We start from the raw sequence: 18,789 nt of genomic DNA, 5'->3' as shown, positions 1-18,789 counted from the left end.
CAGTATCTGCATTCATTCAATAACAAGCCCTGATCTAGTTTCGGTTCAGAAACAGAGTTGTCTAATTTACTTCTTTTTATTAAGCTATAATTGACATACCATAAAATTCATCTGAAGTGGGCAATAAAGTGATTTTTGTATATTTACAAAGCTGCGCAGTTATCACCACTATTGAATTCTAAAACATTTTCATCACCCCCCCAAAAGACACCCCATAAGGGGATGGGGGTACAGGAGAAATAGGTGAAGGGGAGAAAGAGATACAAACTTCCAATTATAAAATAAATCAGTCACTGGGATGAAAAGTATGACATAGCGAATGTAGACAATAACATTGTAATATGGTGTAAAAATCTTTGTATGGTGACAGATGGTACCTACACTTACCATGGTGAACATTTTGTAATGTATATAATTGTCAAATCACTATATTATATAGGTGAAACCAATATAATATTGTATATAAACTATATTTCACTTAAAGAAAAGACACCATCTACCTATTAATGTATCCTCCCTACCCTTCAACCCCTGACAACAACTAATTTATTTTCTGCCTTCTAAGGGTTTGCCTATTCTGGACATTTCATATAAATGGAGTCACACAGCATGCGGCCATTTGGGTCTGCTGACTTATTTCACTTAGCATAATGTTTTCATGTCACAGGATATATCAGTTCTTCATTTCTTTTCATGGCCAAATAATATTCCGTTATATGGACATACAACATTTTGTTTATACATTCATCAGTTGATGGACATTTGGGTTATTTCTACTTTGGAGCTATTATGAATAATGCTGCTATGAACATTCTTATACAGGTTTTGTATGGACATATATTTTCATTTTTTTTGGTATACACCTCGTAAAAGAATTGCTGGTTCATAGGGTAACTTTAACTTTCTGCAGAACTACACATGTTTTGCAAAGAAGCTGCACCATTTTATATTCCCACTATCAGTGTATGAGGGGTCCAATGTCTCCAAATTCTCACCAACATTTGTTATTATCTGTCTTTTTTATTATAGCCACCCTACTGGGTGAAAATGGTATCTCATTGTGGTTTTGTTTTGCATTACCCTGATGACTAAAGATGTTGAGCATTTTTCACGAACTTGTTGGCCATGATATATCTTCTATGGAGAAATGGCTATTCAAATCCTTCATCTGTTTCTTAATAGAGTTGTCTTTTTATTGTTGAGTTGTAAGAACTCTATGTATTCTAGAAACAAGTCCCTTATCAGATATATGATTTGTAAATATTTTCTCCCATTCTGTGGGTTGTTTTTTCCCTTTCTTCCCTTTTTTGGTAATTTTCTCTGGGACCCCATTTTTATCCTGAAAGGTGTTGGAGTTGTTCAAAGCTTTCTCTGTATCTATTGAGATGATTATGTTGTTATTTTTTTCTCCTATTAATATGGTAAAATTTCAGATGTTGAACCAACCTTGTAGTCTTAGAATAAATTCTATTTGGTCATAGTGTATAATCCTTTTTATATAGCTCTGGATTTGGTTGGCTAGTATTTTGTTGAGGATTTTTGCATCTGTATTCATAAAGGATATTGGTCTGTACTTCATTTTTCTTGTGATGTCTTTATCTCACTTTGGTGTCAGGGTGATCTTGGCCTCATAGAATGAGTTGGGAAGTGTTCCCCCTTCTTCTGTGTTTTGGAAGATCTTGTGAAGGGTTGGTGTTAATACTTTTCTAAATGTTTCTTATGATACATCAGTGAATCCATTTGGTCCAGGGCTTTTCTTTGTGGAGTGGTTTTTGATTCCTAACTTAATCTCTTTACTCATTATGTCTATTCAGATTTTCTATTTCTTCTTAAATCAGTTATGATAGCTTGTCCCTTTCTAGGAATTTCTGCATTTCATCCAGGTTATCTAATTTTTTTGGCAGGCAATTGTGTATAGTATTCCCTTATACCCCTTTTTATTTTTTCAAAGTCAGTAATAATGTCCCTTCTTCCATTCCTAATTTTAGTAATGTGAATCTTTTTACTGTATTTTTAATTCCCAAGGGTTACATATTAATATATTCTTATAAAAATTCAAACATTGCAAATAAAACTAAAGGCCTGATTGCCTCCCCAATCCCCAAACCCTCTACAGAGGTAACCCCACTATCAGTTTGGTGCAGCATAGTTACTATGTAGCATAATTATACAGTTAAGCCAGTGTATTAATTATCTATTGCTGCATAACAAATTACCATAAACTTAGCAGCCCAAAACAACAACAATTAATTATCTCACATTTCCCATGAGTCATGAGTCCAGGCACAGGTTAGCTGGGTCTCAGCTCATGGTCTCATGAGGCTGAAATCAAGGTATTGGTTGGGGCTGCTGTCTCATTTGAGGCTCTGTGCCCTTTTCCAAGCTTAGTGATTGTTGGCAGAGTTCAGTTCCTTGCAGTTATAGGACTAAGATCCCTGCTTTCTTGATGGCTATCAATCAGGAGCCTCTCTCAGCTCCTATCCACCATTCTCTGTCATAGAAGGTTGCTCCTTCAAGGCCAACAGAACTTCTGTGGCTTACATCTTTTTGACTTCTGTCCCTGACCTTCTAGACCCATATTTAAAGTGCTAAAGTTATTATTTCAGACTCACCTAGGATAAATCTCCCTTTTGATTAACTCAGGTGAACTGATTAGGGACCTTAATTACATTTTCACCACATAACATAACTTCATCACAGGAATGATACCCTTTCATATTCATAAACCCTGCTGCTATTCAAAGGGAAAGATTTATATAGGGCATGTACATCATTAGATGAAAATCGTTGATCCATCTTAGAATTTGACCCCCCACAGCCTGCCATAAGAACTGTTAAAGTAAGCAATAGAGTTAATTGGGCCTTTTATAACCAATATAAGTTGTTTGGAAATGGGGAGTCTTATGGTTGGCCACTAATAACTTTGTTTCCATTGCAAAAATATCTTCAAGTAGGAGAGATGGTGACACAGGCAGAAAAATCAAATGATGCTAAACAAAAGTAAATCATCTTTGATTTTAAAAGAATTCAACTGTCATATATCTTTTGCTTAGACCTTCAGAGCAACGTGAAGCAAGCACCACACCTGTTAATCTGAAATCGTTTTTCCTTCTGATTTCCAGTGGTAGGTCAACAGTTTCCTTACCCTCCCATTCATGAGTGTAAAGTTCAATGCCTCACTTGCCTCCTTCTTTGCCTCTTATGTAGGTCTGAGCACACTGAAGCAGCAATAATATTTCATGGATGGGCTAACCAGGTGATCACCCCTATTCCGTGGAATTAAACGGCAGCCCCAGGTTTTCACGAGCCGAGCCCAGGGTATAGATCTGCATGTCACCATTAGGAGGCGCTCTCTCAGATCGAGTGCTTAGTGTCTCCGGTCCACTTTCTCTCGCTGCTCATCTCTATGGTTCCCGTTGTGTTTCTCCGACTAGGCGGAGCTTCCGGTTCCGGTAGGGGCCGTCCCTAGCGGCGGAGATGGCGGCGACAGCTGCGGAGGCTGCGGCCTCGGGGTCTGAAGAACCCCGGGAAGAGGCTGAAGCCCTTGGCCCTTCTTGGGATGAGTCCCAATTGCGCAGTTATAGCTTCCCGACTCGTCCCATCCCGCGTCTGAGTCAGAGCGACCCCCGGGCGGAGGAGCTTATAGAGAATGAGGTAGGGGGCGGTGCCGCGTTTGAAGGGGGAGGGGGAAGGAACCAGATTGGGAGAAGTCAAAGGCGAATGGCGGTAGAAGTGGGGGTACTGATGGGGCTCTGGAATAGGGCCTGAGAGATGGAGAAGGATGTGAGGAAGAATGGGACTCAAGGGGTATGTGCTGGTTCCCAGGAGGAATTATTATTAAGTTGGAAAGTAATTGGAATCCTTGGGATGACTTCATTTGTTTTTTTCACCTGGTGTTTTCGCTTAGGAGCCTGTGGTGCTGACCGATACAAATCTTGTGTATCCTGCCCTGAAATGGGATCTTGAATACCTGCAAGAGAATATTGGCAACGGAGACTTCTCTGTGTACAGTGCCAGCACCCACAAGTTCTTGTACTATGATGAGAAGAAGATGACTAATTTCCAGAACTTTAAGCCAAGGTCCAACAGGGAAGAAATGAAATTTCACGAGTTTGTTGAGAAACTGCAGAGTATACAGCAGCAAGGAGGAGAAGAGAGGTAAGTTCCCAGTCATGGTTTTCCATTGAATATGGGGCATCCATTTTCTTTTCCTGTGTTTATTTGAGACTATGGAGATAAGAGGATGATTAGACTTGAACTGTCACTGCTTAGTGCCTTATCGTTTTCATTAAGTGAGAGTTACAGTTGCCTACAAGGGTTAGGTAGGTAAACAAAATGAATGCAGTTGTGAAAAACTAGGATGAAGCTGTACGCATATGCCTTGTTCAAAGTGAGAAGTCATTACTTGACTCTTGTTTCCATTTTAGAGTGCAGTTTTCAGGATACTAGATCTGATTTTTGTTGAAGAGAAGCCAGAAATCACGATTTTTACTTAATCTTTTTGACTTTTAAATATGGGAAGTTAATTCAAGCTTTTAAAAATGCTGTGGAGGTTCGTATAAAAATCTGTCATTGGATTTAGCCCTGAGATTGCTAGTTTGCAGCCTCTGTCGTAAAATATCAGGCTGGCTGGGGACAGTTCAAGCTGAAAAGTTATTTAGACTATTATGATTCTGGGGTGAAGGATGTCAGGATTCTCTTGCTTAGGGAAGCTTAGATTTTGGGGAGTGGGAATGAAGATATTTCACGTTGTTCTGGTGATAGCAGACACAAGACACACGGGATTCTTATTTTCTGCTTTTATCCCTATTTATGGAGAACAGCCTCCTCTGTAGGTCCCAGACAGCATTCTGTCCCACATTGTAACATTGCCTCTGGGGAATTGCTTTCTTTGAGTACTTCATGGTGTATGACCACCTACATTTCACATTTGGTACCCAGCCCTGGGCTACTATCTCCTGCCTCAGTTTTCTTCATGACTTTCTTATAGCTGTATATGGTTGAGTGCATAGGTTTGAGATACATTTTTTTTTCGTCTTGACACTTAGCAGTCATAATTTCCTCATATTTAACATAGCATGCACATGGAAGTGCGCACAGACTCCCAACATTGAGACAGATCTATTTAATGGTGCTGGTTAAGTGTAATTCCACTGAGTTAACATATGTGTTGGAATGAGCGTGAAATAAGGCCCATGAATACTTTGGTTCCTCACTCTTAAGTTTCTTCCCATAATGAGAGCATTTTGCCTCACTAAGGAAGAGCTATGAATGTAGTCTGTACTTTATGGGTGATTCAAGGAAAATATCCTGTGTGCAAGTTTTGTCCTACCAGCTGACTTTAGCGCCAAGCAGCTTGTCTTTGTAATTACACGTGTTGTAATTCTGGGGTAAAGGATATCAAGATTCTCTTTGAGCTCTTTTGAACATAACAGGAATTGTTTAGATTCATGTTTGGTGAGTGTTCCTGCTTCTTTCAAAGTAAATTGCAAAATTTTTGTGTTAATGTGTATTATAATTTCTCAGTAGAGTCCAAAGGTTGCATTCAAGTTTTGAGGGTTCTCTGTCCCCAAAAAGATAGCTAGTGTGTCCAGTTGTCAAGATTTCTAGTTAATGGTGCCTTAAACATCATGATTCTGGGTACTGAGATGCCTGCCTTTGGGCCTTTTGAAGTAACTTCTCAGGACTGGACAGGGCTGTTTCTATGTCTTGCCTTCAGGTTTGGTCCTTTAAGAATATCTCTTGTAGGGCTTGATCAGGTGTGTTTGAGTTTTCATATCCTTTAAGTAACTTCTGACCTTCTTCGGGTATGTTAGGAGCCCTGAGCCTGCAGAAATCCAAATGAGGTATCTTCCTTCAACTGTAGAAGGTTGCTACAGAGAGGCAGCTGAATCAAGATAAACTAGGCTGAAGCCAGAGCTCAGCGACTTAAAACAACATAGATTTATTTTTCACTCATGCCACACATCCATCGCAGGCCATGTGGAGGCTCTGCTCTTACATCATTCTTTTCATGTTGGGACCCAGATTGCCCCAAAAGGACTCTCTGAAACTTTGCAGTTGCTGTGGTACAGGGAAAGTGATGTGGTGGTAGTGTGTACTTGTACTTAGAATTACAGTTTGGAAGCAACACAAGTTGTTCTGTGGACATTTCACTGTCTAAAGCAAGTTAAATAAGCCTGGCTTCAAGGGGTACAGAAGAATAATTCTCCCACAGGAAGGGAACTAACTCTTGGTGAACAATAATGCGATCTACCACAATGGCTGTAGAGGGCCTGAGGAGATGTGTCAGGCCCTAAGAGTCTGCTCTGAAGAAGGCTGCTTCATTCTAGGGTCTATGGCTGGGCATCAAGGAATCTCTGAAAATGTATGAAAGTTCTGTGTGGCTGTGCATTCTTATGAGGAACCTTCCTGTGTGTGATTCATGCTATGACCCAGAAAAGATTTAAGTATCCTCCTTTAAAAAGTTTCATGTTGAACAGAGCTCAGAGAAGGATAGGTAAGGATTCAGTTTTGTGAGAATCCATGTTCATTAAGATTCACATAACTTGAGCTGTTCTCTGTGGATGCTCCTGGTGTCAGTTTGGGTTTGAATTTCCAGATGTGGGGCGGCCATACCAAGGGACTATGTGTACATACACTAATGGGATTTTCTTCTTGGGAAACATAGGTTGTATCTGCAGCAAACACTCAATGACACCGTGGGCAGGAAGATTGTCATGGACTTCTTGGGTTTTAACTGGAACTGGATTAATAAGCAACAGGGAAAGCGTGGCTGGGGGCAGCTGACATCCAACCTGCTGCTCATCGGCATGGAAGGTAAAAAATCTCCTGGAGAGCAGCATAGCTTGGAACCGTACAAGCCTGATTTCTAATCCGTCTCCAGCACTTAATTCACTTCATGAGTTGGAAGAAGTCACTTAACTTTCTTAAGCCTCAGCTTCCTCGTCTGTAAAAGGAACGTGATAGTATCTTTCAAATAGCTATAAAGACAAATGAGAAGATGTATATTGTCTTTAAGCTAGTTTCATGCACTCTGAAAAGAAACTTAGTTCCCTTTTCTCTTCTTCAGTTGCCATGCAAGTGTGTATACTCAGATATTAGGAATCTCTGTGAAATACTGGTATTCTCTATTGGATGTCTGTATTCAGGAATTTTTATCCCAATAGAAAAAGGAAACTTATTTTTCTGGTATAAATCGAACCTTTTCTTTTGAGTACATAATAACATTCATGGAATTATATTCAAAGGGTATAGATAGGTATGTATTGATAAATCTCTCTTCCACTCCTATTTCCCAGTCTCCCAGTTTCCCTCCCTGGAGGCACTGCATATTGTTAATTGCTTTTGTATCTTGCTACAGGATTTTATGCATATACAGACAGATAAGGGAATATGTTCTTTTTTTTCCTTTTGAATAAAAGGAGAACTTTAAACTCCAATTGGGAAAGAGAGAGTTATTTACCAGCCAGGGTCATTGTCCATTCTTTTTTTTTTTTTTTTTTTTTTTGGTATCACTAATCTACAATTACATGAAGGACATTATGTTTACTAGGCTCCCCCCCTCACCATGTCCCCCTCATTGTCCATTCTTATTTTTACTTCCAGCACTAGCTCAGTGCCAGGCCCATAGTAGCTAAATAAATTGGGTTGAGCGAGGAAGCCGAGTAATTATTAATTGTCATTCATTATTGGGTTCTGAAGTCTCTTCTCCTTCGATTGTCCTTTCTTCAGACTGGGATATTTTGCTGCCAGCATTAATAAAGGTTTGCTACAATGTAGCTTATGGATTGACCCTTAACCTGCCCTTTGAAATCAACTCTTGGTTGACCTGCCAAGAGCCAGTTCTGGTTACTTGACTTTTTCTGTTGTCTTCCTATCCTGTAGTAGAGTACAGGGAAGCAGATGCCTTGGGCAGAAATGAGAAAGCAAGTCTCCTTTGACAATGCACATGGACTCTCAGCACTTAAGAAGGCAGCTGTCTCAGCCCACCCTGGCAGACCTGGCAAATGTTTTCTGAATTCCATGCCCTGCAGAGGGCCCTTCAGTTCTCAAGGATTATGCAAAGGATAAACACAGCCTGGCCCCAGTTATTTTAAAGAGTAGATGGAGCATACATACACAGGACAGAAGTAATTCAAGATAGCATTTTAAATAATTTGCTTCATTCAAATTACATAACGCTCTTCTGTTATCTGATATGCTCTCCCTACCTCCATGAGAATGAACAGCATCAGTGTTGCTCTAAGAAGTGTTGCATCCCACAAGTGTGTTGAAGTGGGAGCAAAGGTTGAGAATCTGAGCACCTGAAGAGCTACCCAAAGCAAATACACTTTCATACAACTTAAAATGACTGCCTGGTGAACTCTGCCAAAGTTTATCCATACATTATTGATACCAGTCATTACAGTTGTTTCTAACTCTTGTCTTGCTGCCCTTGAATTCTTGGCAGAGTCAAGACTAGTACAGCTGTATATAGTATATTACATTTGCCAGACTTGGAGCATTTTGATATGCTATTGCTTCCAGTAAAGGTGGCAGCCATTATTTAAGAAAGTCTACTTTGTCGTTTGATGGTGAATCCTTAGCCAGTGATGGTTGATAGACTTACTACCCATTAAAAGGGTAACACCTAATTTGCTGAAAGTTGTAATTGTAGTCACCCTGATTCTGCCTGAAATTTTGAATTGGAACCCATAGCTGAGAGGGCAGGCCGGGTTTTTCCAGCACTGGGCCATATGATCTAGCCTGTACAATAGAGCCCCTCCTCTGTTTAAGGAAATATCTTTCTTCCTACAGGAAATGTGACACCTGCTCACTATGATGAGCAGCAGAACTTCTTTGCCCAGATAAAAGGCTACAAGCGATGCATTTTATTCCCTCCGGATCAGTTTGAGTGCCTCTACCCATATCCTGTTCATCATCCATGTGACAGACAGAGCCAGGTGAGCTTGTGTGGCCTTAGGAGGGTATATAATTCCTTTGGGATCCAAGGTTGGCTTGTCTTTTTCCCTCCGCTGTGGTGGTATGCCAGGTTTGAACAAACTCAGAGGATAAGTTAACAGCGTAGCTTACATATTCCAGATTCATGTAGTGGTCCCCAGATGTTTATAAGCAACCCCACAGAGCTAATTCTGGAGGACGGACCCCATGTCTGTTGCTGGAAGACTCTGGTTACCCTGTTTGATTGGATTACAGGTTCATGGAACTAAGTGTGTATGTCTCCATTGGATTTAATAATTGTTTTCTTTTGTCGTGGGTGCCTCTTCTTTCTGATAGGAAGGGCAAATAAATATATCACTTAATGTTTTTTCCTGGACCTAAGTTATATATATGGTTGACTTGGTAGCCAACCAGAGAGGTGCTCTCTTTTCTTGGGGAGAGAGCTGCCTAGTCACCTCCTGTAGGAGTCTTTGCTGGTTAGAATATATGTGTGGGAGAAAAAGTTTCTGAAGGTTTGGGTGAAGGATGAGTTGTAATTCTTCATAATCTGTAGGCCACGAGCAGGTGTTCTGGCCTGCAAATTATGATGATTGGCTTCTGACCTCAGGAACACTGAGGCCTAGCTTTCTTTATCACTTAACATTCAAGCATGGCCTGTCTTACATTGTTCTCTGAGAGAGTGTGTATGTTTAATGTGTGTTGTGCCATCTTCCAGTAGACATAAATTCTAAGGACTTTTTTTGTAAGCCATCTTTTTTTTGACTATCAAAGTAACTGGTACATAGAAGCTACTGATAAAGATTTGGTGATTAACTGATTTTTTTTTTTCTGTCTCTTGAACCTCTCAGGTGGACTTTGACAATCCTGACTACGAGAGGTTCCCTAATTTCCAGAACGTGGTTGGTTACGAAACAGTGGTTGGCCCTGGTGATGTTCTTTACATCCCAATGTACTGGTGAGGAGAGGTCCAAAGTCCAAAAGAAGTCTTGGGAGCTTTCTTTCCCATTCCTGGGAAGCCTTACCTGTGTCCCTTCCGAGTTGTGGCAGGATTGGTCTTATGTGATCTACAGAAAGGTTGGTGTGTCCAGATGTGAGCACACTGAACATGTGGGAAATGACATCCCTATCTCTAGGACAAGATGAAAGTTTCTTAAGTCCAGAGAGATCACAGAGGCTTGAGGCTAGGAAAACTGTTCTGGGCTCTTTGGTATTTGGAGACTGAACACTACTGCCTCCAGTCCCGGGGTGTGTTTGAAAGGATGAGGGTAAACATACTGTCTTGGTTATTTACCTTAGCTGGACTTTACCTTTTTTTTCCATTCCTCTCTTTAGAAAGTATTGGTGGCAAACAGGAGCTGTTTGTTTTCTTGCAGGTGGCATCACATAGAGTCATTACTAAATGGGGGGATTACCATCACTGTGAACTTCTGGTATAAGGTGAATGTGGGTTTTTTTCCCCTAGATGGAACTTGGGTGGTAGATGTAATAAATTATTTGGGGGCAGAGTTGGGAGTGGTCTATGTCTGGAAGTGATTCTCAGGTCTCTGGGAAGATGAAGAGGGGTGGGATTGAACTGGGTTTCTTAGAAGAGAGGATGGTGCTAGGAACAGTGGGTGACAAAAGCCTGCTGCTAAAGGCATTTCCTGAGCTGCTGCTTCCTTTGCAGGGGGCCCCTACCCCAAAGAGAATTGAATATCCTCTTAAAGCCCATCAGAAAGTGGCCATAATGAGAAACATTGAGAAGATGCTTGGAGAGGCCTTGGGGAACCCACAAGAGGTATGTGGCTGCCCCAAGATGGCACTCCTATTGCTCAACCGGCATAGTGACCTTGGAGAGGCAGGATCGGTGTCACATTTTCCATTCCTCCTGTTTCAGTATCTAGTGTCCTCTCTTTCCAAAGAGGTTATGGGTATGTTCAGAAAATCCTTGTTTTCTGGTGAGAGCTGGGCTTAACTGGCAGATCACTTATATAGTCTGTTCCATGCTAGTGGTAATGTTCCCCGTGGGGCTTGTGTGCCAGCTGGGGACCCCTAAGGGGATTCTGGAGTGGGAAGTGAGCAGTAAAGCATCTCCTCACACTCTCCCAGCTGTGCTAAGGCCACTCTAGGTAATGTTGAGATCTGCTTCTGGTCAGGTGTGCCAGTGGCTCATTGGGTACACAGGGGGATTTGTATTTGTAATACTCTTGCCTCCTTCCTGTGGATAGCTTCAATATCCAAAGGACTAGTGGGATTGGGAGATGGCACCAGCCCCAGTTACAGGTGACCTTTTCAGGATATGGAGGTATTTAACATTCTTCAGGCACATTTAGGAAACATGCAGAGACTCTGGGGTGTTAGAGGATTTTTAGCTCTCCCGACCTCTCTGGTGCTGCTTGTAGTAGAGGGTACTGTAAGAGGGAAGATAATAGAAGATGGACCCAGAGGAGAGGCCATACCCCAGAATTCAGGTTGACCTCCAGGAAGGGAGATGGCCAGAGGGTTTACAAGATTGAATGAAAGCCTTGTTCCCTCCCTCGGCTGGACATTGAATGTCTCCACACATAAGATGTCTGGCTCCAGGGTTAAGGGATAGGCACTTCTGACCGGCTCCTCATGTCTCTTCACAGGTGGGGCCCTTGTTGAACACAATGATCAAGGGCCGATACAACTAGCCTGCCAGGAGTCGAGGCCTCCTGCCAGGCGACTGCTAGCCCGTCCACACCGCTTCATTGATGAGGACAGGAGACTCCAAGCGCTAGTACTGCACGCTGCACTTAATGGACTGGACTCTTGCCATGGCCCTGGAGGCAGGTGTTTGGGGCAAGGCACAGTGGTTGGCACTCTGCTCCCATTTGGAGGGACTTCTTCCCCTTGCCTCTGTGCCCCAGCACCTTCCTCCCCTGCCCTCCCTAAAGTCCTGCATTCAGTGTGTGGAGTCCCAGCTTCTGGTTGTCATCACGTCTGTGTGTGTCAAGTCTGTCAGCCTCGGGATGTGTGTGCGTGTGTGTTCAGGCACATGCATATATGTACCAGTTCCTTGCTCCCTCTTCCTGGGTCAGGATGCCGTGCCTGGCTCCCAGTCCTGTCTCCTGCACCCTCAGTGCCTCAGCCTGAGAGAGGGGAGATGCTCTTGGATGCCCATTCTATCTGGGCTGCAGGGCCAGAGCTACACTGACCATTAGGTCAGTCTGCTTCCTCCCAGTTTTCACAGAGTTAGGCTCTAGGGGGGAATGGCTACTGGGACTCCAGTATGAGGAGTGAGAGGGAGGTTTGCCTTTTAGAGCTCAGATAGCCTTCCTGTGAGAGAGCGTTAAACAGGGTTCCAACTTGGACCTGCAAGCTCAAGCCATATACAGAAAGGAGCCTTGGGACATACAAACCAAGGGTTGTGCATAAGTTCCAAATTACAGACACAGCTTCTCTCTTTCATCACCAGCTCTTGCTCCCTGTGCTGGGTACTAAGGTGAGTCCTAGCAGTGGCTCTCCTAGGTTCTAGGGGTACAAGCTCCTGTGATTGTGTGTGTGCATACGTGTGTATGTGTCCACACTGGCCTGCCTCTCTACTTAAGTTTCTTTACTGCTTGACCTTGTCCAGTGGGACATAACAGTGGGAGCCCCAGGGAAGTACTGCCTGACCTTCCCTGAAGCTTTTAAACTCCATTTTAGCTACTGGGTAACAGGTCTCCCTGCCATCTGCCTGAGGCTGACTGGCTAGAGCCTCCAGGTCCTATGACTCTCCCTGCCCAGGCCACATCCTCTACTTCTACAGAATTTCCTGGCTGAGTAGATGAAATGGGGTCAAGCTTAGGCAGCTAACTCACCACCTGCCATCCACCTCAGGGCAAGGGCAAAAATGTATCCTTGCCTCCTAAAGCCAGCGCCTCTACCAGACCCCACTGTAATATTCCACAACCACCCTCAAAAGTCAGGACAACTGATGGAGCGTGGAAGAGGAATTTGCTTTTTTGTTCATAGCTACTCATGGGAAACCCTCTCAGGGCTGCAGCTTACAGCTGGGCAGCTGTGCACTGCACAACTTGAAGGGCTGTTACATTTGTTCAGTGGAAGGGCCCCTGGAATTGGGTAGTGTGGTGGCCCTGTGTCTTCTCACCTCCACTCCCGTCTCCATGCCCCTTCTCTCTTGATGGAAAAAGGAGTTAGAAGTCTCTAATTTTTTTTTTTTGGCCAAAGGTTTACTTCCAGTGTCTGAGGTATGGCTCTTAACCCCCGAAGCTCAGTTTACAGTTAAGCGTACTGATGGACTGGGGAGATGTGTATGTATGTATGTGCACCTGTGTGTGTTGTCGGGAGGGGTGTTTGTTTACCCTATTCTGGGGTTCTCTGATGCAGTGTGGGTGTGCAAACATGGTACCTTCTCAAGTGTAGATCTTTCAAATATAGCCAATGCTGGAAAATGTGATTGCAGTAATCTCCATCCCTCCACCCCTTTTGGGAAAGAGGAGCACAGCAAAGAAAACAAGGCAGACTGCTGATAGCAATCACACTTCGGAAGATAGCAGATTATTTTCATTCTCAGCAGGTCTGCTGCATTCCCCATTCAGTCCTCAAACCTGTGGGTGTTGTGCGACAGGGAGGCATGTGCCACTCAGCTGGTCTTTGCTGGGTGCTGTGCTGACATAGGTCAGACCTAGGGTGACTGAGGGGGAGGGACTTTCAAAGAATTGGTCCCGATCCTTGGGTAATGTAATAGTGACCCCTGATTATGAGACACCTAATATATGTGCCTATTGCTTTTATCTTTGCTCCTTACTACCCTGCAAGGTAGGTATTCTCATTTTACAGCTGAAGAAATGGACTCAGAGAGGTTTAATGGATTAGAGGCAGACAGGATTCTAACGTTGTGCTGCTTGGTTGCAACCCTCCTGTTGTTCCTTTCCCACCAAACTATGTTGATTCTCCTCCCTTACCTTCTCCCTTGTACTACAGGCCATCCTCATCTCACCCCACTGGGCAATGTCTGGTGCAGGCAAACTTAGCCCAGGAGGGTGCAGAAGATACAGCTCAGGTGAAAGCTCTTCTGGGCTCCAACTAAAGAAATCTTGAGAAAATTGCCAGGAGCCATATTCAGAGTTAAGATGGCTGAAAAGAGCTGCGGGGAAACAGTTCTAGATCCCATTGCATTACTCTTGTGTTAAATGGGTCCTATAACTTCTCCCAGCACACTTGAATCTCTAGAATTGAAGATCTAGGCCTAGATGATCACTTAGAACCTCAACTCGTGTTCTGCCTCCTTTTCTCCCAAAGAAGAGATTGAGCCACTTCCCTTAGCTTACCTAGGTTAGAGCTGTTCATGCTCAGACTCTGCATGGCGGAGGAAACTTTATGATCTTTTGCTTACCCCTTTCCTAACAGGCAGTGTGGTGGCAGACACACCAAGGGAAGGTGGGATTTTGGGTCTCTGTAGAGGTTAGCCATATTACAAAATACCATTTGACACCAGCAGGTACAGAGGAAATCCCTTTTTTGTGAAGTCAAATATTTGTTGGGGGGTTGAACTTTGGGGGATGGAGGAGGGGCTGTTCTGGGCATCAGTTGAGCAGATGCCCAGGATGCCTGGGGGAGACCAGCTTCCCCTACAAATCAGAGCTCTAAATTACAAGGTTTTTACCAACGTGAACAGTTGGGGGAAGTCGTCTGCTCTCATTTGCGTAATGGTTTCTGTCACTGGTGATTAGACACAGGATGAAGGAAAAGAAATTTGACAATTAGGAATGAGCGGTCATTAATCTGAATCTGTTAGGCGACAGAGAGGGGAAGGATCCTTATCAATGCACCAGCCTGGTGAGGGAAGACCCTCCCTCTGGCCCTGCACAGAGACTCTTGGACCAGTACCCTTTCATTGTTCCCATGGGCTTAGCTGGTATTTTTTAACAAAGGTTAGGTGGGTGCAGTTCCTAGCCTGAGGTGGGTACAGTATCTACAGGCATGAGCCAAGGGAGAGAGATGGGTGTCAAGTACAAGCGATAGGGCACAGAATAGTTTGATGTGTTTACTGTTTGTGGAAAAATTTTTGTAATCACTTAAGATACCGCACCTGTAACAATTTGTAAGTATTTGTTACATTCCAACACTACAGGGTGTGGAGAAAACCTAGTCTTTACCCTCCAGGAACCTGTGCGTTGTTACAGAGGAAACCAAACCAGGTTGCGAAGGTGTGTGTAATCTGAGGACAGAACTAGAGACCGTTGAGGAAGATCAGTGGGGCAAAGCTCAACTTCCAGGCTCCTCCAGGCCCCTGGGCTCCCCAGGGAAGGACTCTTCACTCTCGGCCTTCCAGCAACGTTTATTTTCCCCCATGTCAGTGCACCTGTTATGTGGAGGACACAGGCCCCTGCCCAGATGTGTGAGCAGGTGATGAGATTAACTAACAGGCTGAATCTTAAAGGTGTGGAGAATCCCAACTTGGATTGTCCCATCTCTGTGTTAACTCACCTCTCATCTCTCCTCTTCAGACCTCAAAGATAGTATTTATACCTGTTGGTGTTGGTTCCTCAGTTTGGTGACTTGTATGTGGTGGGTTCCTTAGATCAGAGGCTCCCTCAAGGATTGGGGGCTGGGGTGGCGGTGTGGTGATACTTTGCCTCCTCTCAGAATATGAGCTGCTCACAGAGGTGTGTCTCTCCTTGGTGAATTTCCCTACCTCTGGGTTTTCTAGCCTTCAGAACACCTGGGGCAGAGTTCAGTAGGACTGCAAGGAGTATCCCTCTGACCAGTTCCACCAAACAGGGTGGATACTGGGATGCACCTAGAAGTGGCTTGTGGGGTTCCAGAGGCCCTGGCCTTTCAGACCATGTCCTTTCCCTTTCTCTGGGCCCTCCAGTGCTGTCCTCCAGTCCCTGCCTACTTCTCGATATCTTCCCCAAATTGCCTGCTCTAAAGAGATGCTTCAGTTTCCCTTTCCAGAGCTCCCCCATTGCCTCTGCTCGGCCTCCCCCTGCACACACTCCAGTAGCCCTTCACCAAGGGCCTTTTTCCTAAACAGTTGCCCTTTCCTTAGAAGCTCTGTAGCTGCAAGTGTTTGGATAGACTTTCTTCAGGCTCCCTCTCCCTGGGGTCATCCCTGTTTATTTTTGAGACATCCTTTTCTGACTTGGGATAGAATGTGTGTCTACCAAGGTTAATCCAGTTCTGTGCTCTGTTGTCTTGCCATTCTTTTGTCAATTCTGTTCATCCTGGTTTGGTTTTTCTAATACTGGAGGCCCTTTCCGCTAGTTTTCAGCCAACCCTGTTTAAACCTCATACATCTTGGGATCCTCAGTGGAACCCTGCTGATCACTTTTGATGCATTTCTGGGGGCACAAAGCCTTAGACACTGGTAGCCTTGAGACCCAGGAGCCTATGACTCATGAGGCCTCCAGAGATGGGTGAAGGGTGGGTACCTAGAAAGTTGTGGACAGTGGAGAACCAGTAAAGGGGAATTGGGCAGGAAACTTCTAGGAGTGGGGCCAGGCAAGCCAGGGTGGAAAAACAAGTTTGTGTTTCCATCTAAATGCGTCTGTGTGCCTTTAAGGTCCAACACTTCAGGTCAGGTAGGCATTTTATGAATGCCTCCTAATTTCTCTCAGGTGCCTCTGATGATGCTCCAAATCACCAAGTTTGGCTGACCCCTGTTTCAGCAATTGCTGGAAGGGAAACAGCATATTGAATAGTCAGGTCAGGAGTGGAAGTCTTAGAAAGGACCTAGAATTTGGGTTGGAAAGGGAGAGGGACCCAGTGGTCAGCTTATACCTCGACTTGGCCTCACTTCTTCCAGTGTTTAAGTACAACAGCTGATTAAAGAAGTCTTAATGGTTTCACCTTCCCCACCTGTAATCTGCGCCTTCAGGTAATATTTTGGGAAGGATCCTTTAGGATCCTTTGGGAAGGATACAATAGTTTGTATCCTTTAACTTCCAGTGAGAATCCAGCATAGTATTTTAAAAGCATGGGTTTTGGAGTCAGATGTCTTTGATTCAGATTTCTAGCTTTGCTACTTACTAGTTGGGTTTGATCTTGTTGATTGACTTAACCTCTCTGAGCCACAGTTTCCTCAACTCTATATGTGTCAGGGGGAAGGAGGGTTGAAAATATCTACCTCAGGGTTGTTGGATTAACTGAAACACTGTTTGTAAAGCTTTAGCACAGTGCCTGGCAAGCACTTAATAAATGGTTGTCGTGGTGGTGGTGGTTACATTTATTATGTGAATTATTCAGAAACTTGATTTCAGTGATTTTTTAAACATTTCAGCGATTCCTCTGTAGAAAAGCATAGGGAGGAACCAGAAAAATACCCTGGAGAAACCCATATTGAGTTGGGGGCAGAAGAGCCTTGGTACCTAAACCTGCTCTAGAGAGAGGGAAATGGGAAGAGTCTGATGTCTTCTGCCTGGAGAGCCAGAGTTTACCACTTTCTATACCAGCCCAGGGCTGCAGTGAGAAGCTTTCAGGTATGAGCTCTCCTTACACTGTAAGGGGTGAGGACAGCTGAATGGAGTCCTCAATGACTGAGTGAATAGGTTTTAAGCAAACTGGATAAAACACAGCAAAATATTCTGGGGCCAAAGGGAAGGCTCAGAGAAGCTGTCAGCAACCTCACACTGAGACACTGGCAGTCAAATCAGGCCCCCTCAGTTCAGTTTTATTCCATGCCCTTCAATGGGTTTCAGTTATATGTGTGTTAAGATTGTTTCAAGACAGAGGGGCATTCAGAAAATAGAAGATGGATTCATTTGTGGAGTGCCCTGGAGCATTTCTGTTCCAGACCTGTGCTAGTCCCCATGCATGTGCTGTCAGTTCTGTTTGGATGACAAGCAGGCAACAGCATTATCGGGTACACAGAGGAGAAGCTTGGGCATTCATAGTGGGCTTCCTGTAGGAATTACCATAGTCTGAACTGGTATCTGGAACACACCCAGGGTTGGGGAGCAGAAAAAGGCGTAAGTTTCTCTGGCTTCTCTCCCAGTCCCCAAACAAATACTCTGCTCCTGCATGTTTAAGGGTTTTGTCAATCACTAATAGGAAGAGTCAGGCAGTGGACCCCCAAAAGAAGAAAACCCTTTAGTCAGCCACCAAAATCTTTGAAGATCATTTTGGTTGCTGGCCAGATTTGCCTGGGAATGCAGATGGGCTGTACTTGCTCATTTGTAACCCCTCCATTGTCTTCTTCCTCAGAAGACTTGGCTGCATTCTAGCCTCTGGAGCCAACATGCTGCCCTGTTTGGAAGAGATGCTGGATTCAGTGAATCAGACATCAGCCCTGAGACACAATCTGGCTGCCTGGAATTCTCAGCCCCTCCACACCAATATGGCACTGATCTCAGGTTTTGCTCCCGCCCACAGCCACTCCCCACTATGAGCCAGACCTCTGCAGTTCCACTCTAGCCACTCACACCTCTTGCTCCTGATGCTGGTTCCCGGCTCCATGGGTGAGGAAGACCCCTCTAGTTTGTGCCAAGCCGTCCCTGGACTGCAGGCCATTCTGTAGTTACCTTGCTTTACCTTTTCGTTCCTAGATTTCTTTGGCACTGGGCCTTGGAAGCCTTCTTTTTGGCCCCAGAATATTTTGCTGTGTTTTACTCAGTTTGCTTAAAACCTATTCACTCAGTCATTGAGGTCAAACCTGCCCCTCAGGGAAGCTCTGCTTCTTAACCCCAAATCTAAGGTACACCTGGACTAGATTTTTATTACATTTTGAATATATAGTGTACAGTGCAATATAGGGTAATGGTTGAGAATGAAGGCTTTGCATACCTGGCTTTGGATCCTAGATCTGTCATTCTGTGTGACCTTGGGCAAAGGACAAACTGCCCCAAACTCAACTGCTTCATGTGTGTGGGGATAACTTACCTACCTGGTCAGGACTAT

The 18,789-nt window shown here is 44.1% G+C and overlaps 1 protein-coding gene across 1 annotated transcript; it reads left to right on the top strand.

Moving 5' to 3' along the window:
- The first annotated feature begins 3,455 nt into the window (after positions 1-3,455).
- On the top strand, positions 3,456-17,105 carry HIF1AN (hypoxia inducible factor 1 subunit alpha inhibitor). The gene is made up of 8 exons (XM_017680255.3): positions 3,456-3,654; positions 3,908-4,158; positions 6,671-6,819; positions 8,800-8,945; positions 9,792-9,898; positions 10,317-10,380; positions 10,610-10,720; positions 11,553-17,105. Exons 1-8 carry the CDS (start codon positions 3,478-3,480, stop codon positions 11,595-11,597), a joined length of 1,050 nt encoding a protein of 349 aa, XP_017535744.2. The 5' UTR covers positions 3,456-3,477; the 3' UTR covers positions 11,598-17,105.
- The last annotated feature ends 1,684 nt before the right edge of the window (positions 17,106-18,789 follow it).

The sequence above is a fragment of the Manis javanica genome, chromosome 7 (assembly GCF_040802235.1).
Source record: "Manis javanica isolate MJ-LG chromosome 7, MJ_LKY, whole genome shotgun sequence".
Taxonomy (NCBI): domain Eukaryota; kingdom Metazoa; phylum Chordata; class Mammalia; order Pholidota; family Manidae; genus Manis; species Manis javanica.
Note: the sequence above shows the minus strand (reverse complement) of the source record. Positions and strands in the feature narration are given on the sequence as shown.

Excerpts from the sequence above, each read along its gene's own strand:
- HIF1AN (XM_017680255.3), top strand. The coding sequence starts at position 3,478 with ATGGCGGCGACAGCTGCGGAGGCTGCGGCCTCGGGGTCTGAAGAACCC. Across the intron at positions 3,655-3,907 it reads AGGAGCTTATAGAGAATGAG|GAGCCTGTGGTGCTGACCGA; the intron begins GTAGGGGGCGGT and ends GTTTTCGCTTAG. Across the intron at positions 8,946-9,791 it reads CATGTGACAGACAGAGCCAG|GTGGACTTTGACAATCCTGA; the intron begins GTGAGCTTGTGT and ends TGAACCTCTCAG.